Genomic DNA, 21,317 nt, shown 5'->3' with positions numbered 1-21,317 from the left:
CTGCCCTGATCAGGTCCAACCTATTCAGGGAGCATTCCAGAGGGTCAGTCGGAGGTGGACAAAAAGAAGGGAGGATGATGTCCTTATTGAGATAAAAGGTGTTAAACCACTTTGGGAAGGAAAGAGGGCACCGGTCGCAAAACCACCTTGTCCTGGTGGAGAACCAGGAAAGGCGAGCAACAAGAAAGAGCCGCCATCTCCGAAACATGCCTGATGGAAGTGATGGCCACCAGGAAAGCCAACTTCCAAGAAAGAAAAGACAGAGATATTTCTCATAGAGGTTCAAAGGGGGAACTCCTAAGGGCCTCCAGAACTAGGTTGAGGTCCCAGGGATCAACTGGCGTTCGGTATGGAGGAACTGCGTGGGCCACACCCTGAAGAACAGTTCTGCCTTGAGAGCGAGAAGCCAAATTCTTCTGGAAGAGAATCGATAGTGCAGAAACTTGACCCTTCAGAGAATTGAGAGCAAGGCCTGCGTCAAGTCCTGCCTGAAGAAAAGTCAGAATCAAAGAAAGGGAGAAGGTCATAGGCGTGGTGTGATTAGCCTCACACCAACAGAAAAAGGCTTTCCAAGTCCGATAATACACTCGAGATGAAGACTTCTTCCGAGCCCGGATCATTGTCTGAATTACTCGACCCGAAAACCCATACGCTCTTAGAACCGCAGTTTCAACAGACCCGCTGTCAAATCAAACGACCAAAAAATCCGGTGGAAGATGGGGTCCTGGGAAATCAGATCTGGTCTGTCTAGAAGCTTCCAAGAAGATTGACGACCTCTGCATACCAGGACCTCCTAGGCCAATCCGGTGCTATCAGAATGAAAGGCACACCTTCTGCTTTGATTTTCTTCAACAGCTTGGGGAGAAGGGGGAAGAGGCAGTAACAGATAAGGAAGGACGAACTGCGACCAGGGTATCGCCAGTGTGTTGACTACCACAGCGAGAGGGTCGCAGGACCTGGAGACCAACTGTGGAACCTTTTTGTCCAGCTGGGATGCCATGAGATCTACATCCGGAGTGCCCCACCTCAGACAAATCTGAAGAAAGTCGTCCTGATGAAGGGACCATTCTCCCGCCGTGAGACCCTCGAGACTGAGAAAGTCGGCAGTCCAATTCTCTACACCGAAGATGTGCAGACGTTACTGGAAAATTACGAAAGCCGAGGTAGATCTGGGTCTAGAGAAAGACCAAAGTCCACCTCCTACTGACACTAAGCTAAACTGATTAACTTAGTTGGTGGGGTGTACACTGTTGGGGAGGAGCTAACTTTTTTATGCATAGTGTCAGCCTCCTAGTGGCAGCAGCATACACCCATGGTTTCCTGTGTCTCCCAGTGAAGCAATAGAGAAATCAAACTAACCATATACAGATATAAAATGTTTTGCACAAGTGACATCAATATTGTCAGTGCATCAGACCCAGGTTGGCATGGATGGGTACCGGAGTAGTTCATGAGCAAACCTGCATTTTTTGCTTTTTCTCCAACACTGTAGACAATTCAATGCAAAGCATTTAACTAAGACATGAAATGCTGAGGCTTCACTAGAGCTATCACGGGTGTGTCAGATGTGACAGACAGTCGCCCTGCAGTTGGTTGCAGAAGATCTCTTCGTTTGGCATTACAGACACCTTCTTAGTGGTTTCAGTCTAGGACCCAGCAGCTACCTCCTTCCTTCTAATTGACACCCTAACCTGGGTGTTTAAATAGTTTCACTATGCAGCAGGAAGGTGCCGGTGATACTCACATGTTTCCTTGTGAATGCTTTGAGCTCTCAGACTGGTATCTTCCTCTGTGGTGCTAGGAGGATGCTTGGCGATCTCTCTCTGAAGATGGCTAAAGCTAACCTACTTTCCCCTGTGTTTGTCTCCCTTGTTTTTAGTCATTAGTGGGGATCGACTAGTGCTCATCCCCCCTTCCCTATCCAGGGCCAAGCGCTAGGGAAATACAGGGTTTAGGTTCACGTGCGGCGATTGGTGAGGAACCAATATAGGGACGTCAGTGGAGACAGGGTGATATCAGATCAGCCTAAGAGGTCTCCACTCCCCCCTTTCGCCCTCCCTTTGTGTTGCACTTAGTCTTTCACACACCATGTGTGACAAGAGCAGAGAGATTTTATCAAGCTGGCTCCGAGATACGTCAAATGACAGCATTTTGATGGTACTGTTAATTGGCATACTCCGATAGTACTATACTATTAATGTGAATTGGCTACCTCTACCCTAGGACAGTGATTCTCAAACTGTGAGGCTAACAACTAGCTGTTGGTGAGGCGCACCCGGCGAGGCAGTTTGGCAGTTTTCACAGTAATCATATTCTGCACAATCCTTTTTTCATTGAATAAATTGGGGGACACAGAACCTCAGGTATACACTCTGCCGTAAAGAGGCTTGGCTATACCCTCTCCTCAGACACAAAGCAGCTCAGTGTAGTGCCAAAGGAAGTAGGAGAGTAAGCCGAAAACCAGAAACAATTCTAAAATAAAAAAAAAGCAAGAACCAACTTGACCTGAACCTGGGCAAGAACAACACATAAGCCACAGGCAACAAGAAGTGATCCCTAGGCAGGAACACCAGGAATAGGGTGGGAGCTTTGTCCGCCAAAGTATTCAATGAAAAAAGGATTTTACAGTATGTCAAAAATCCAATTTTCTCGTTAACACAAATGACAGTGGGACATCCTAAAGCCGTCCCAGAGAGTGGGAAACAATACAATAGCTAACCATGCAGACTGCCTGGCAATAACCTATGCCTCAGACTGGCATTATGGCACACAATGCTACTGGTACCATACACACCAAATTGGCTCCCAACTGCCCTTCTGGAATAACCAGTGACCTGAAAGTACACAGATTTGCCCTTGGTCTTGTATTCTACCACAACAGTTGATCTGATCTATTTTGAAATGGTTGTTTTGGAGGCTTTACAGTCCCTTGTGTGGCCCCTCAGGAATCACAAAAAGATAACACTGAAAGGCCTCCGTAACCGAAATATAGGCCCTGATAACTCTAGATTAATGGACAAAACGCTCCTGGGGACGAACAGTAGATGGACAAAATGAAGAAAGGGAGCTCTCCAAAAAGGAATAGCAAGCTGAGACACCTTGCAAATGGTCACAAAAAATGTTACCTTCCACAAAAGGAATCTTGGGGAAATTCTGTAGAGAGGCTCAAAGCGAGACTCTTGTGCACAAACAGAACAAGACTGAGGTCCTAAATGTGTCTGTAAGAAGTGGCGTAATGAGCCACTACCTGAAGGAAAGTCTTAATGTTTGCGAAAGAACAGCTTCTGCTGAAAGAATAGAGAGTGGAAACTTGCTCCTTCAGGGAGGTGAAGATTAGACCTGCATCCAGGGAAGCCTGAAGAAATGAGAGAATTCTAAGAATGGAAAAAAACACGAGATGGAAGTCCTTTTGTTCACATTAGGCAAAGTAGGACCTCTAGGTACAGTCATAAACCTTGGCAGCTCAAGTCTTGCGAGCCTTCAGCATGGTCTGAACAACCAAGTTGGACAGACCTTAAGATCTCAGAGCCCTAGGCTTAAACAACAGCGCTGTTAAAGAGGATCTTTCATCAGGTCTAGCATGTTAAATAGTGGCTGCAGAGCTGAGTAAAACATAGTTTTATTTTTAAAAGTTTTCCACTCCATTGTGAAGATATAAGCTTGTAAAGTTTCAGTTATCATTTATGTTAAGTTCAACTGGGTGTTACCACAGATATGTCTCTGGGGCTATGTACTTCTTCCAGGCAGGTCATGCAGGGCAGACAAAAAACAAGCCGTATTCTCCTCACTAATCTCTGCAGTTTCTGTGTAGAGATAAAGCAGAACAGAGTTATGCATCACTACAAACCGTTCCCCATTTAGTGCGAGGGTGGGTGTTGAGAGCTGACAGCACTGTGAAACATCTGGAAGGCTTTGTAAGAGATCAGTGAGGAGTGGAGGGTGTGTCCTTTTTCCACCTGTGTGTTGCTTCCTGCTTGTGATTGGTCAAATCTCTGAGTGACACCCAGCTGAACCCATCATAGATTATAACCTAAACTTTACAAGCTAATATCTCCTCAACAGAGAAATAATTTAGAAACTACGTTTTACAGAGCTTTGCAGCCACTATTCCATGATGTGGTAGTTTAACGTGCTTAAACTGATGAAAGAAAATTTTTAAAAGCAGATGAGCTATAGTAGGGCTTCGCAAAAAAACATTGGGATGAGGGGGAAAAGGCCATGGGCATCTGCAACTAGTTGGATTAGATCAGAGCACCATGCTCAACAAGGCCAGACCGATGCAACGAGGATCACTGGAACATCCAACACAGACCAGAAAAGTGAGAGGTAAGAAGAGATAAGAGAACTCAGCCTATGGAGTGACCAGATCATTTATCATGAAAATGTTGGTGGAACTTAGCAATGGAGCCATGTTGCATATACCAACTGAAGACAGAAATTCTCCTAACTCCAGTGGCAACTACAGACCAGAAGGATTCCATGCGAAAACTTCAGACCCGCACAAATCTGTTGAACCCGTAGATCAAGGATGGATCTGACCTGGGAAAATTCCGCGGCCACTGGATTAGTGCCTTGCATATCGATTTGCTCATCTTTTCAATTATCCTCTTGGTCAGTCAGGTGTAAGGCATTATCTTTGTCCAGTAAGGCCTCAGTAGAAAAGGTTTGAGAAGCCCTGTTTTGAAGACTGACATGTGAAGTGCCTTACATAAACCTTCACAATTATGTCATTGATAAAGATTGTCATAAATTTATGTCCCCTCTGTGAAGCTGATAGTCCAAAGAATCAAAGAGCGCCTTCTTTCTAAGAAGACAGGGACAAGGCTCACTTTCCAGCAGCTTGACTGATACTTCTACCCACAATTAATGCCAGTGGGCAAGATTTGGGACAGGTTATACTAATTTCTCCTTGGTCTGACTCCAGCCCTTTGGCACACTTGCTAATAATGCATTTCAAGATGTGACCATTTGCATCATTACATCAAAAATTGAAAAAAGCAACAAAACAAGTAAAACACAAAGTGAAAAAACTTCAATCACATTTTAATATACAAGAATGAAATGTACAGCAGTTTACAATGTAGGAAAATTTAATACATACTATATAAACAATCTATTTACACAGGAAAACACAAAGAAAATGGCCTTTTCACAAATATAAATTATTAACAACATACCTTACTAGTCGTGTCTGTATTTAGAGAGGGCGCTAAGACAATGTTTTAGGTTCTCATAGGTTTCAAATACTTCCATTTTTGTGGTTAAATGAGTTAATCTGTTCTGGACCTTAGTGTTTTTAAGGCCTATTTTACACGGCTGTAATATGCATGTCATTTACTGCAACACCTGCAATTCTAAATAAACTGGACTTGGGTCACTATAAGCTTATATGGTGATATAACATCAGTATAGCCATAGAACATAGTGATCAACCTGTGTTGTTTTGCTTTTGTATACAAAGGGAACCTGTTAGATCCAAAGCTGGTTTGGGAAAAACCGGTGACAAATCTGCTACAGCTGTTAAAAGTGGTGAACAAAGCGCTCATCTGATGCAGAGCGAATATCCTGAATTTATATGTAAATTAGAGCAGAGCAAAAAGATTCCGAAAACCCTGGTCCAGCAGACCCATCATGAGATTACAACCAGACCTATTCCTTGCTGGCATCCTCATCCGATTAGTAGACCCAGCACAATGTTATTTGTGGAGATTTGCACGCATGATGTCATGTCGGGCCTACTAATCAGTACAAGTACCGTGGATGCTGAGAGGTACGAAGTTCGTAGGGCTCTGATCCGGTGACTGTGGACTACAGACTAGGCTGATGGACCAAGAGCCTGCAAATCCATAATAAACTTTATACTGGATAATGCACCAATTAAAGTTTGCATCTGATTTCTGAACAGGACATAGAAATGTTTGAGGGTTTCTATGAGGCCTTTATCAGTCTATTATACGTAGCTTGCATTCAGTTCAGAAAGCCGATAAATATCAAATGTTTTTGCATTTCATTATCCCATAATTCAGAATTTTTTCAACAATCACCATGTATGAATAAGTCACAAAAAAAAGATAAAAAATTAAATCACCGTTTATAAAAGCTGCAGACGAAACAGCCCAACCGTTCGTTGCACATAGCGAGCAATGGGATCACGGCATTCAGCTACAATCCAAGCTGGCCACTGTGCACAGTAGTGACAATCCCTGGAAGTACTGCTGGACGCTGGTATACCGGCACGGCCTTCACAATGCTGGACGCTGGTATACCGGCACGGCCTTCACAATGCTGGACGCTGGTATACCGGCACGGCCTTCACAATGCTGGACACTGGTATACCGGCACAACCTTCACAATGCTGGACGCTGGTATACCGGCACGGCCTTCACAATGCTGGACACTGGTATACCGGCACGGCCTTCACAATGCTGGACACTGGTATACCGGCACAACCTTCACAATGCTGGACACTGGTATACCGGCACAACCTTCACAATGCTGGACACTGGTATACCGGCACGGCCTTCACAATGCTGGACACTGGTATACCGGCACGGCCTTCACAATGCTGGACACTGGTATACCGGCACAACCTTCACAATGCTGGACACTGGTATACCGGCACGGCCTTCACAATGCTGGACACTGGTATACCGGCACGGCCTTCACAATGCTGGACACTGGTATACCGGCACGGCCTTCACAATGCTGGACACTGGTATACCGGCACGGCCTTCACAATGCTGGACGCTGGTATACCGGCACAACCTTCACAATGCTGGACACTGGTATACCGGCACGGCCTTCACAATGCTGGACACTGGTATACCGGCACGGCCTTCACAATGCTGGACATTGGTATACCGGCACGGCCTTCACAATGCTGGACACTGGTATACCGGCACGGCCTTCACAATGCTGGACACTGGTATACCGGCACGGCCTTCACAATGCTGGACACTGGTATACCGGCACGGCCTTCACAATGCTGGACACTGGTATACCGGCACGGCCTTCACAATACATCAGATACCTTTTTTCACAGCAACGCAAACATGCAGCGATCACGGGAAAATACAAAGTTCCCTTTAAGATGCAGATTACTTAAAATACTTGATGTGAAGATTCTTTATGATCATACAGATTACAGCACAAGAACACAAGATGAGCGGTGAACATGGCAGCTAGTCATGGCTTCTCTACAGCAGAGCGGTATGACACGATTACTAAGGCACTTGTACACTTATTGTGACCATTTCCAGATTAATACCGGGCCATGTAGGAATACCTCATTAATACAATCTCTAGGATTTTTTCATTGCTGTAGTTGCAGAAGTGGGAGAATATTAATCATTTATCTCTGAATTATTTCAGTCTAATACTAATGTGCAAATTATACAAGGATGACACACAGTAAAGTCTTGATTATAGTCCATTAATTTACTGTTCATTATATGTTAGTGGAACATAGTAGTATACTAATATGTGGAAGGTGCAACAGACAGTGCCACCCCAGTTCAAGCCAAGTGGGTGAGTTGTAATACCAGTCAAAGCCTGTAGAGAAAAGTGGCGCTGTTCCTGGAAGCAAACAGATCTAACAAAAAAAAATTATAAAAAAGCATCAAAAAGCCCAAGTAACCATCTACGGTTTGAGGTTTGCTCATTGAGGGTTTTTATGCAACTCCCATTAATTTAAATGTACTTATATGCAAGAAGCCAAGAGATGCATCTGCATGTACTGTATTATATTACAGTATATTACATGACATTATTTGAGGGTTGCAACCTCTCACCCTGCATCAGATCAAGCGGAGGTCTGCTCCACCTGCACTTAAAGTGCGCAGTCCCTCAATCTGACAGTCCAACATAGGATGTATCCTACTGTCAGTTACAGATGAAAATAGGAATAGGAGCATGGAGTCGTTTTTTAACAGACTTCTTATACAAATGTACACTATAGTCAGCGAATACAAATAATGCAAAGATGAACACACACACACACATAAAAAATAGTCTCTTGAGCCTGCCCTCCAATTTAATTAAGAAGATGTGCCTCTACTTAAATCTTCTGGTCTATTCAGGCAGAATGGCTCAGAATATTTAATTAGAACTGCTGCCAGAACCAGGCAAATTCATCACTTAGTTTTAATCTATTTCTCCAGAAATATAGAATTAAAGGATAGCATTCTGACTACTGGCAGTCTCCACTAGAGGGAGCCATGAACTCAATACAAACACAATATGTGGTAAGCTCCCAGGCTCCCTCTAGTGGCAGACGCAAGTACTAGCCAGTTATCATATTTTGAACTGATCGCTATGAAGATTTAATAAGAAATTATATTGGAACAGAACTTCAGCCCTGGTTAGATAAAAGTAATGAAAAATGGTGCAAATGAGCGGAAGTTAATAGCAAACGTTTCATGCAGATTTTTTTTTGTTGCGGATTCACATTGGATTTCACCTCGCTCATTAAAGGGGGTAAAATCCAACATTTAAAATCTGCAACAAAAATTGACATTGTGGATTAAAAATCTGCACCACATCAATATGGCATCTTTCAGCAATGTGAGGATGAAATCTGATAGAATTGTATCCACAATGCTGTTACTGTAATATATCATCAATCGTCCAATTACAGTTCTGTAGACCATACCCTACGGACTCTTCCAAAAGTCTATTTTACCTTCATATTCCACACCTGAACATAAAAAACATTTTTCCATTTCATCATTGCTGAAAACTATTCTAGCAACTGAAATGAAATATGGAAGATAATAAGTATGGAAAGTAATAAGGAGAGAATATTTGCCAAGTTTAATCCAGATTAGCCCAACATTTAGCATGATTGGAAATATTACCTGCTCCCTGCCCCAGATGTCTGAAGGACAGAGAACGCACGGGCACATACAGCCATACGTCTGGTAATACCAGCCTCCTAATACTGCAAAGCCATTAAAGGGATTGTTCAGGATTAGAAAAACATGGCTGATTTCTCCCCAAACAGTACTGGACCTGTCCATAGATTGTGTATTGTATTGCTGCTTGACCCTTTCTCTTAAGTGGATCCAAGCTGCAATACCACACAGAACCTACAGACAAGTGTGGCGCTGTTTCTGGAATATAGCAGCCATTTTTTTTCTAACACTGAATAATCCCTTTAAGGTTATATATTCTATATACATGGGATTTTTTTTGGCAGTAGCAGCAGCACTTTGGGGATTTCAGTACACCATTTATTCCAAATAGATATTTTGAAAGTTTTCACTTTCAATGAAAGGTGCCATAAAAAAGTGTCGAAGCAAAAGGGATGGCCACATATTCTTACATATTTGGTGCCAGTTATTAAAAAGGGTCATACTAGGGCGATACAGCAGAGTTTTAGTAAAACTATATGGCCAGGATTATTCTGCACAGCTATGTCCATGTGCAATTATAGGAACCGTACAGTATTATCAGGGGCTACACACAGGGTGATGGATACTGAAGTATGGCTACCCTGGTCCGGATTGTAGAAAATACTGAAGTGGTAAGTAGATATGATGTGGGAACGTAATGTGTGCGGGTATCAGTGAATATGTTCAAGAAACCTTCCAATACATCTACAATCTTGGGGGGGGATTACTACGGTGTTAGATGGGTAAAAGAGGTTTGCTGTCCGGTCCGCAGCATTTTTTTCCCTTTCACCCTATTGTGTACAACCATCTGGTGGATTTTCTTCACTGTATCCACATCTATTAGAAAGCACGATGATGTGAGCACTTGTGCACAAGTATAGTTGATAGACACTTGCTATGTCAATAAAACGCATCAGACTTCATTCATGGACAAGTCTTCACAGCCCTGAACTACACATCAACAGGAATCCCATTCTGCTGACTCTGCCGCCCATTCTTCAAGGAATACTTTATAATGCAAGAGTCTGATATACCACCCAAGCCCCCAAAGGGAAACAGAACTGAAATGATCGAAAACCCAACAAGCGAAATGTATCTGTTCACTTTATATGCTTGGCACAGGTGGGATCTCCGGAAGAGGAAGCCATATGCCACATGTTAGTATACCAGGACTCCGGCCTCTCAGATGAGCACAGTCTATAGCAGCAAGGTCCACCATTAGCAAGTGGCCATTGTGGGCTTGTAATAGAAGTCTTCCCTATGTTCTCCGGGAATTCCAACTGTAGTCTGTACCCTTCTGCTCTAATGATCTGTCCAAGGGAGGTTTTGTATCATGAGGGGATCTCTGAGCAGGAGGAGATCGAGGGTCTGAAAGAGATGACGACTGCTGGGAAGAACCTTTATAATCTCCAGATTTTTCTGGATGAAATGACCGGTAGTGATCAGAAGGTCCTTGGCCATGGTATCCCATAGGTGGCCTGTGGTCAGACCCCATTCGCCTAAAGTCCTGCTGATGATAACCTTGACCACGAAATTCATCTGCTCGCCTCCGCTTATTGTCATGGTGATGTCTGTGGAAACATAAATAAAACGTCAGAAAATAATAGTCACTCTTTTTTATACAGTTTGTAGTTCTTATTCCTAGAGATGATACTGTAAAAAAAAAGGAAATATTTAAGGGGTCCTCCAGTTAAAACAAGTTATCATCTATTCACAGAATAGTTGATAACTTACTGATTGGTAGGGTCTATGCACTGGGAGCCACATCGATTCACATAATGGAGAAATTTTATTCTCACTTTTATCTCTGTTACAAAATGGATTCCCTTACCGCTGTTCCATTCAGTCTGCATAAGGTGGCAACGTTCAGCAGCCCCATAAGGATTAATGGAGTAGAGGGCAATCATGCGCACTGCTGCTCCGATAAAAGTGGTGCAAGTCCCAAAGGCTGGACCCCCACCAATCAACAAGTTATCACTTGTTGGGTCAATAAGTGTTAACTTGTTGGGTCAATAAGTGATAACTTGTTTTTTTTCGGCGAACGCCTTTAAGTAGAAAGAATATGGTAGATCAATGACCAATACCTGTCGTAATATTCCCTGTGACCTCTGTGATCTCGCTCGTTATTATACTGCTCATAGGGCCTTTTACGAGATGCGGTGTTGGGCCTGTAGTTGGCAGAATTCCTGCGAGGATCACCAGGAGGGCGCCGGTCAGAATAGTGATGATCCTTGTATCGGTGCTGCTCATACTGGTGGTGACGGTCCCCACTCCATTGCTGGTTATTATTGCCCCCATAATTAAATTTCCGATCTCTCCACTCGCCTCGATCTGAGCAAAAGAAAATGGTTAACAAAAATTAAATGAATCAAAGATAAATAATTATGTCTATCTCTCAAATTGCATTCGTGACCGTCACCCAGAAGACGCAAAAGATTCATTAACCACTTCACAACATGCACTGTACATGTACAGAGCAAGTTGGAAGTGGGTGTATGGAGCGGGCTCAGAGGGTGAGATCACCCCATACTCGGCAGGTCATGGCGGTGTGTTACAGCCAGGACCTGCATCTAACAATCGCGGGTGGATTAAATGCCGCTGTCAATCTCTGACAGCGGAATGTAACACGCACTGGCATGGGGAAGCGTCATTCCATGCGCCCATGACGTGATCACAGGTCGCCGATGAGTTGCTATGACAGCCAGGGGGTCAGCTGAGACATCACTGTATATAGCACAAGCGATCAGATGATCAAAGCTTCAAGTCCCCTAAGGGAACTATTAAGAACAGTGAAAAGAAAAAATATGAAAAAAAAAAAACAAAACAACCTAAAAGTTCAAATTACCCCTTATTCCCCCATTAAAAAAAATACACACATATGAGGTATCACCCTGTTCAGGAAAATCCATTTATCAAAATATAAAAATAATTAACCCAATGGTTAAACACTGTAAACAGGAAAAATTCAAGTACGCCAAAATTAAGTTTTTTGGTTGCTGCAACTCCACAAAAAATGCTGTAACGAGTGATCAAAACGTATCAATAAAAATGTCATCTCACCCTGAAAAAAATAATCTGGCACACAGCTCCATCGACAGAAAAATAAAAACATTACTGACTTCAGAAAATGGCAAAACAACGCAAACATTTATTTTTTATTTTTTTTGCAAACTTCAGATATTTTTTTCACCACTAAAATAATATAAAAACTGGATATGTTTGGCATCGCCATAATCATACTGTTGAGCAGAATCATATTGCGAGGTCATTTTTGCTATAAAATGTACAACATAAAAACAATTCCCAAAAAACAATGTTGGAATTGCGTTTTTTCCCCAATTTCTCCCCACTTGGAATTTTCTCCCAGTTTTCCAGTACGCTATGTGGTAAAATAAAATGGTGTGATTCAAAAGTACAACTCATTCTGCAAAAAAACAAGCCCTCACATGTCTATATGGAAAGAAATATAAAAGAGGTATGGCTCTGGGATGAAGGGAAAGAAAAAACGGAAACGCAAAAAATGGAAATTGGTCCGGTCGTGAAGGGGTTAAAAGCAAATGTAGTTGCTGATCAGCGGGAAAACACCATCTGTCAGCGGAGTACCGGCAGCTGTTGTGTAGTTCTCACTCACCTGCGTTATTGAACGGCCTTTTGTTAGGGTTGCCGTAGTTCTCTCTTTGGTGCCCATGCATCTGGGGTGGTGGTGGAAGAATAACATGAGGCTTGTGTGGCATATGGAGACCATGAGGCTGCGAGGTCACAGAGTCATGGCTGGAGCTGGATGGCTCGGGCCGGAAAAGTTTCTTGCTTGGTTGTGCATCTTTTTTCTTCTGCTCCTTGGAAACAAAGTAGTGTAAAAATCCATGAAAACCCAGCTCCTGTTATATTACAGTCAGGTACTCAAGTATCGTCAGCTTTTAGACTTACGTCAGTACAATATTGCGCTTCCCGAAGTAGGGAGAGCAGTGCATCATGGATAAACTGCATTAGTGGAGTTGTCCTGATACTTTTACATTGATGGCCTATCCTAGGATAGGTCATAAAATACTATATGGAGGGGTATATGGATACTATCCATGAGAGACACAAGACTTTGGTCCTGGAACCAATCATTGGCAGAACTCTGACATCTAGAAGTGTTACCAGACCCCACAGGCCATAACGACAAGAGGGTTTGGATGGGATATATTTCTTTCGACGACACGTGTAGCACAGGATGTGGCCAGCGGCTCTTCCTTCTCTGTGTGTAATACACATGTGAAGCCAATCTGATATCCCGGCTTTGGTCAGCACAGGTTTTACCTCTACTGCCATGCACCGTATTTCGTTTACAAACCTGAACATGAATAATCTGTGGATTTAAAAATGGAAAGATGAGCTAATTTCTATGTCTGGAGCCATCGCACAGGAAGCCCGATGTCTATACAGGCCCTGTCGGCAGGAACCATTTCATTTATGTGGCAGACTGAAGTCACATTAAACCGCTAATTAATGCAACAATGCAAAGTCTGCCACGTCTTACTAGGGGAATCGAACTCTGGACTGTGGACACCGTGTGCAGAGCACTTAACACTGAGCCACCACTGCTCCACAAAGCAGGCTGGGAACCAACACTGTGTTCTCTATGCAGCCCTTCATCTGCATAACAATAGCCAGACACAATGGACACCAGCAGCTTCTGAACTTTAGGGCCATAGTTATTTACATCTGTAAAGCACGCCTTACAAAGACTCATTGACCAGCATTCCCATATAACCCTACAGGGACGCAGGTCATTGCTCAATATCTGGAAGAAATCAGTAATGCTCCGATCATAAACCATCCTGGAAAACCTATCACATGGTATCAGACTGTACGTCTACATCTAAAGGTTAACAATATTGTCATTTTCAGCTGGAAGGCTTGGAGACATTGTCCCCTCTAGTTGTATCAGAGGCAAGTATGGCTTCAAGTAGGACACCGCACATCCGAAAGCAGCAGACATTTTCCTTGGAGCATACGGAAATATATATTCTGCATTTAGTAGTTACCTCCTCTTCCTGTGACCTCTTTTTATGAGCCATCTTGTACAACTTGTGTAGCTTTCTGGCGCCAAATTCAGTGAATTTTGAGACAAAAATCCAGAGATTCCTATAAAGGAAAATGATAAAGAATTCGGATTAAATAACCAAATTCACAGATCTCATTAGAGAAACCAGCAATGCAAATATCTTTCAAGTCAGGTTACTTAATAGTGGATCGCTAGAAATCCTTCAACCTGTCGGAAACTGCTTGCGATTTCTTGTTGTGGTCTCAATTTGCCACTATCACCCCATCACCGATATCACACAAGGCATTACTGTACACCTTGTAAGATGATGAAAAACTGACAAACTGATCCCACTAAAAAACTGGAGACCCCAATTCTGTGATCAGAAGATCTCTTCTTCATCCAGTCACATATTAACCTGACAGGACGCAGTGACATGAGAAAAACTTCAGGAACCTTCTCCAATCTCCTATAAGAGCCTGCTTTGCTGCCAAATATTATACCATGCAGTAAGGGCCAAGGCAAGTCCTGCAATATAACAGGATCCTTCATAAAGTTATATATAATGGCAGACAAAGTGTGGTGATGCTGGGTACACTGAGCATAGCAGGCTGACAATAGATCTTCTGTAGAGTTTTATTATTTACTATGACTAGAAAATCTGATAAATCAACACTGAAGACCACCAGACATCCCCAGGGGTTCAGTTCAAAATAAAGTAAAAAGCAACACTTCTGACAAATGAGCAGCCAGCAGTAAGCAGCAGAGGATACACTTACCGCCTCCATAATTTAATTTGCTCCTGATCGGAGTAGGATTTAAGGCACTCAGAGATGCGATCTCCGATTTTCAGTAAGCAAGTCCTTGTGTGTTCTAGCTGTTCTTGGACAGTCAGGCCTTTGTCAGGTTTATCCAGTTGTTTCAGGGCTTTCTTCACAGGCCTCATTCTCTCCTTGCACTAAAAATAAAGAATAGCTTAGAAAAACTTAAAAAGGGAAAAAAACTAAACAAAAGTGTCAGTAGTACAATATGTGATCGCTAATGCCACTGATTAGCTACAGGGGTCACTAGATCACAAGTAGTCTGTAAATAAAGACCTGCAGGGGACTGTTGAATTGGGGGGACTGAAGACGTGGGTGCTTTTTTGTTTTGGATTGAACAACGTCTTGATTGAAAACATCTTCATAACATGTAACCTTGTGGAACATTATTCTTAAAGATGTAAGAAGGTTACGAATAGTATCCCACGTTAAATATCTAGGCATACATATAGCAAGAAATAACATGCAACTACGTGATTCAAACATAACCCCTTTTTTGTCATACCTGCAGGGGAAAATCAGGATATGGGGAGCCCTCCCTCTGTCAGGAGCTGGGAGAATCAATGTCAGAATGATAGTCCTCCCTAAATTCCTATATGTTCTGGCACATTCAGCCGCCACACTTCCACAGAAGGTCTTTACCATGATCAATTCCCATTTAGCATCCTTCATATGGGGCTCAAACCGACACAAACTTAAACTGACCACTCTTCAGAAACCCAGGGATGAGGCAGGTGTGGCACTCCCAGAGTTCTCCTTATACTACTCAGCTGGCCAACTTCGCTTTCTACAACACTGGATAGCAAATACTCATTTGCCTAATTCTGAACACCACCTTGAGCACTGTTTGATTCTATGGGGGTCTTGGAGGCACCAGAGCAATACTCGAAGCTCCTTCTTGCCAATTCACAGACTTGCAGTTCAAGTGTGGAGAGCCACCAAAAAGATTTTTCAATTCAAGGACACAGTAGCTGAGTCCCCCTTATGACATAACAGTGCTCTTCCCAAATTGCTACATTCACAAGATGCTCAGCTTTGGTTGAACATAGGGTTCAAGACACTGGTGCATATATCCAGGGTGTTCTTGTTTCCTTCGATCAATGTCAACAGCTCTATCAAGTCCCTAAAACATGCCCTAAATACCCAGTTCCCAGACATTGGAAATATTTTTATATCCTCATAGCCCCTGATAGGCATTCTAAGGAGCCACAGACCCAAAGGTTTGATCTCCTTTTGATACACCCAGTTGCTAAGCAAGATGCTCCTCATTGCCATTGTTGGCTGATGCCAAATGGAGGACAGTATTAACCTCTCCATCAGAGGAGAATTGGAGCGAGGCCTTGACCTCCCCACGATCTGTTTCACCGGCAATTAATAACAAGCTAGTCCAAATGTATATAGTCCATTAAAGCTACCTGACACCTATCAGGCTATATAAAACTAGTAGCCCGAGTTCCGAAACAAATACGTTTCGGAGCTAGAAAAGTGTGCTCTACATAATAAAAACTAACTCAAATTACCCATGTCTATCTACTTTCAGTCATTTTACACAATAAACAACAAAGTTGTCATAATTAATAAATTAGTAAATGGCATTAAGGAAAATTTAGAAGATTATAGAGATGTTTGCCAATTCAAAAAGTGAATTGTCCAGGGCAGATCACATGGAAATATCTCTGTATGCCTTATCACCTTCAGCTGATCCTGTTAAAATCTCTGCCTCAAGAACATTTCTATTCAATGATGTTACAACTAATCTTGTACCATTGCGGAGTCCTCGTTTTGTATTCAAATTTCTCAACAACATAATAATGTTGCCCACCTTAAGTCTAAGGCAATGACTTGGCATGCCTGAAGGGGTTAAGCCATTTAAAAATTCAATAGGAAAACGTTCACTTTCATCGTCATCATCTACAACAACAGTCATCGCTCCAACGTCAGCTGATGTTTTTCTCGGACTCACCTCAACATTAAGCTCTTTATGTAGTAAGATGGGTATATCTACCACTGCGGATTGCCATAGGTGTGGGGAAGAGGCGGCAGATTTTATACACCTGATATGGTAATGCCCTCCTATTGCAGACTTTTGGAATGAGGTCATAGCTATCCTCATGGAAATCATACACCACTCTGCCCTAAGTTGTGTTTATTAGGAATCCTTGATGAGGAGACCTGGCCTCACTACCCTTGCACTCTTCTCATGGAAACATCGTTTTTGGCTCACAAGGCTATCGCCATGAGATGGATGGATAGAAGACCCAATGAATTTCACACTGGGTCAATATGGTAAATACTGCAGCTTCCTATGAGTGGGTGGTATATAATTATAGACATTGTCCTGAAAAATTTGATATGGTATGGAAACCTTGGTTTGATTCCTCTTTGACCCACATTAGTCCCCAGGTGATGAGGAGCATTCTCTCATGATAAAGTATGTGATATCTGGTGCCTGACATGGGTGTTGTATGGTTTTGGTTAAGATATTAGACCCATAGTATGTTAAGGGCAAGGTTAACTTTGCCAGACAGCATTAGTGAGCAATGAGAAATACTGTTTGCTCTTTTGTTCTATTATGTAAGAAAAACTCCAAAAAGGCGAACCACTACAGATTGATCCAGTCCTCCACATTTAATTAAAAAAAAAAAAACATACACATGTATTAAACAACTCCTCTATGCTGCAAGGTTGTGTGAACACGGGTCATCATTAGTGTTGAGCGAGTATGTTCTATTAACCCTTTTGCCGAGTATGCTCGGGCCGAGCTCCGAGTATTTATAGCTGCTAGCTGATAAGGTTAAATCGCTCCCGTGTGCATGATTTGCAACTGTTTGACAGTTTTATTACTTGTGAGGAATGTGTTAGAAATAGACATTCTTCACATGTAATAAAACTGTCAAACAGTTGCAAATCATGCACACGGGAGCGATTCAACCATATCACCGAGCAGCTGTAAATACTCGGAGCTCGGCCCAAGCATACTCGGGACAGAACATACTCGCTCAACCCTACCAGTCATCATCACTACATTGAATCATCCATATGACCAAAAGTGTGAAGTGAGCAATGTTAGTCGCATTTATCTTTCTGTGTTGTGAAGGAATGGCGGCCTACTAAACATAGCACCCAGAGAAGTATCCACCAAAGAGTGAATGCTATAACTATGGTGGGAAGTGTCACCTCTAAGGTTGTTACCTAGTTATTACCTAGTAATACAAATTACAAGATTACAGATCTCAAATAAAAAAATCCTTACAATACTGAAGGTTTCCTGATCAAGATCATCCTCCTCCTCTTCCCCAATGGGGACAGGCTCATTCCCGGCCGTAATGTGGACGGGTCCCTGGTTCTTTCTACTCCGGGCACCACCCTTGGTATCAGCCCGCTTCAACTACATTGAAAGAGAAAAACGTATTAGTGGACAGTCATCAAAACTAACGTTAATAAGGTGAAATAAATGACCAGGCAGAACATTACCCAGAACTTATAGCACATTCTCCACCGCAGACTACAGGTAGCTCTAATTAGTCTTTTAGCATCATGCAAGCTTTATGGGACTTTCCAGTCTAAGGCTAGGTACACATTGCGTCTGAGTCCCTGTTGGGCATGTACACTCAAGAGACATACACCCCACAGTGGCCAATCAGGGTGGATGCCTAGGCATTCGTTCACCATAGGAAAGCATTGTAAAAATTAAAATGTACCGGCCTTCTGTTTCAGAAAGCCCAGACTGTTGACTCTCCTGTTCACTAAACCCAAATATTATACAGATGTATATAGACCAGAAATGGGCTGAAAGGACACTCTTGGCCTCTGTCTGGTGAATGGGGGTGTATGTAAACATTACAGTATATGTCAAGAAAATCTCCGGCCGCGTAAGTAAACTAATTGCACAGATGCAGATTGTACTTAGCCTTGTTTTACTATTTTCACGACCTCTGCTGTAAATCTGCAGTTTAGGTCTTCTGTAACTCATCGATGAAGGTAGTAACTGTCATAGTATTGTCAATCATTTGTGAGATGCCTTGTGGGGTGCTGGACAGTAACTTTTACCATGCACATTAGAAGGCTGCTAATTATTCAGGCAGCAGCCATTTCATCCGAATGAGTGCTCCTATGTTCTCTATAAGAAAGTCGCTGTCAGACATGTCTGGCAACGGCTTATCTCCAGGAGACAATGCAATCGGCAGTTCAAAATCGGACATGCCCTATCAATATTTTCCATAACAAGAAATTATCTGGGGTTTGTACACACATTCGACTATCAGCCAAACTCAGCCATACAGCCTAATGTGTATGGGAGGGGAGGGGGGCTTAATAGTGGCTACAAAATGTTACCATAAAGTATACCTTTTCCTTTGGCTTCCTCTTCTCTTTGGTGCTGTCCTTTTTTTGGTTCTGTTTGTCCTTATTTTCCTTGTTGTCTTTTTTCTTTTGTTTCTTCTTATTTGGACTCTTTAGAGAGCCATCGTCCTGGAGAAAAGAAAGTCTTACATTAGTCTAACAGCACTGAGATAGATCGCTGACTGCCAGGCACAGACAAACAAAAGCTGCACACTTTAATGTCACAGAAAGGCTCATAGGTGACCTACATACACCACATATGCAAAAGTATTAGCACCTCGTCTGATTAGCATGTTCATCCATTCTATCCTCACAGGAGATAACACTGTACAGGATGAAATATCCCTACAAGGTGTCCTGATAAACTGGCTAAATAGGAAGCAGCTATATGACAAAACATTCATCACTAGTCTGTCAGTCTACAATGGAAAATAATTTGGGTGTAATTATCTATATAAACTAAATTATAGTATGCAATGCGAGTCTGCAGCACCAAGTATCGCCACTAGGGGGCAGGAAGAGTTTATTTTCTACTTTATGGCAAATTGGTCTACACAGTTGAAGAGTGATTTTTATCTACCATTGTATCGAATGCGGGTTTTTAATTCTAAAGGTTTGAAGCCGCTGCACTATATGAGAGCCATAAAATCAAGCAATGTATTGGCTAGAACTAAACACTAACAGGAGAATGGCCACACTGACATGGAGCACTGCCATAGGATGGCACAATTATTCAGGTCTGCCACATCAACGTCAAGTGCTAAAAACAGTTCAATACAAAAAGCGTAAGAGCCCGTGCTAGAAAGGGTTGAAGCGTAAAGACAGTGCTGTCCTTACACTCACTACTTCTGGAGGTAATGTCAGCACAAGACGTATTCCTGCCATCTGCACAGGAGGAGGATTATTGGGCTGGCACCACTTTATGCACTAGTCTTGATTAAAGGAAATCCTATTGCTACACATTTATGGCAGAGATTCAAGAGAGACGTGTGCTCTCAGCTTCATGGGAACAGTTTGGGAAAACAAATTTCTAACTTTTTTTGTGCAAGAACGTAAATAACCTACACCGTGCACTGACCTGTCAGATTAGATAGCTATGAGATTAACAGAGATGCTGTCTGAACGCCAAACCTAACCACGCAGCACTAGTAGCCAACCGCACTCCTGTGACTGAAGGGACATCAATCCCCACAGCCGAGTCTGGAGACTTTACTTGTGTGTTGGGGGAAGAAAACATGCTTGTCTCAAGTTATGCCTATGTGCAACTTTGACAGCAAAGAAGTGTACACACCTTGGTTTCTGCATCTTCTGATGGGTGGTCAGAAAGCCTAGGTGAAGAGATCTCATTGCCATGCTCATCCTTCACTTTGCCTGCACTATCTCTCTTTGCACGTGGCCTTCTTCTCTTTTTTGCCTATTAAATAGACAAATATGCCTAAACTTCTAGCAAACAAAATATATACACACACACACACACACAACATGACATACCAAAATAACATGACTGCAAACGCTCTCACCTCTTCTGTCGGACCGCCTTCTTTTTTTTCTGTCTCTTTCTTAAGGAGTTTCAGTAGGTAGTCTGCTCTGGTCTGTAAGTGCTTTCCTTGAGGCTTTTTCTCAGTCTCCACAGGTAAGATCTAATCACAGAAGACTACTATTAATATATGAAGAATTCATACATGAAGCACATCTAGATTTCTCCTTATTATAGTTAGCATATGATTTGAAAGGCACTTTGCTATATTGTAAAGTGTTGGCTTATAACTAGCACATGTCATCAATTTAGATGGAAAAACCCTTATTGTATTAATACAATATACTTCAGTTACTGGAATAATGCTTCCACAACAACATACTGGTATATAAACAGATTGTTTAGCTATGATCAGCACTGCCAACATAGTAAATGGGAATATGCCTACAACTAGCCGCAAACAACCAGTCCCACAATTAGGTACAGCAGCCTTCTGATTTTTTGAAAACTTACTCCACTGAATTTCATTGCTGTGATTGACACCACTGCAACTATTTCAATGGGCTGTTTCATCATAGACAACCTGTCTCAAAGTAAGGCTGCTGGGGCTATGATTGCCGCTGGGGCTATGATTGCCACAGCTTATTCTCCTGCTGCCAGCCAGGCAATTCCCCTGCAGTGGAAATGAAGTATTACATGGTGGACAATCAAAGGAATTGCTGTTCATGTAATACAAGGAGGGCTCTAGTTCATCAGAC

At 42.5% G+C, this 21,317-nt stretch overlaps 1 protein-coding gene and 1 non-coding gene across 14 annotated transcripts in view; both read right to left on the bottom strand.

The window, feature by feature from the left end:
• Window positions 1–5,025: 5,025 nt before the first annotated feature.
• Window positions 5,026–21,317, bottom strand: part of CHD2 (chromodomain helicase DNA binding protein 2) — a 129,991-nt gene continuing 113,699 nt past the window's right edge. For 12 of the 13 annotated variants that reach the window (XM_073653315.1, XM_073653311.1, XM_073653310.1 and 9 more), the window contains exons 31-39: window positions 20,603–20,722; window positions 20,374–20,496; window positions 19,089–19,211; window positions 17,995–18,129; window positions 14,700–14,878; window positions 13,922–14,021; window positions 12,523–12,727; window positions 10,976–11,222; window positions 5,026–10,462 (exon numbers count right to left, since the gene is read on the bottom strand). In XM_073653315.1, the coding sequence (XP_073509416.1) occupies window positions 10,150–10,462; window positions 10,976–11,222; window positions 12,523–12,727; window positions 13,922–14,021; window positions 14,700–14,878; window positions 17,995–18,129; window positions 19,089–19,211; window positions 20,374–20,496; window positions 20,603–20,722 (1,545 nt within the window). In that variant the 3' untranslated portion in view covers window positions 5,026–10,149. The remainder of the gene's footprint in view (window positions 10,463–10,975; window positions 11,223–12,522; window positions 12,728–13,921; window positions 14,022–14,699; window positions 14,879–17,994; window positions 18,130–19,088; window positions 19,212–20,373; window positions 20,497–20,602; window positions 20,723–21,317) is intronic. The other variant, XM_073653303.1, reaches the window with a different exon arrangement.
• Window positions 13,278–13,406, bottom strand: LOC141168046 (small Cajal body-specific RNA 14). Its single transcript, XR_012251801.1, has one exon.

The sequence above is a fragment of the Phyllobates terribilis genome, unplaced genomic scaffold (genome assembly GCF_046119375.1).
Source record: "Phyllobates terribilis strain yellow unplaced genomic scaffold, ASM4611937v1 Scaffold_11__3_contigs__length_659146591, whole genome shotgun sequence".
Classification (NCBI taxonomy): Eukaryota; Metazoa; Chordata; class Amphibia; order Anura; family Dendrobatidae; genus Phyllobates; species Phyllobates terribilis.
This window is presented reverse-complemented; position numbering and strand designations above follow the sequence as displayed.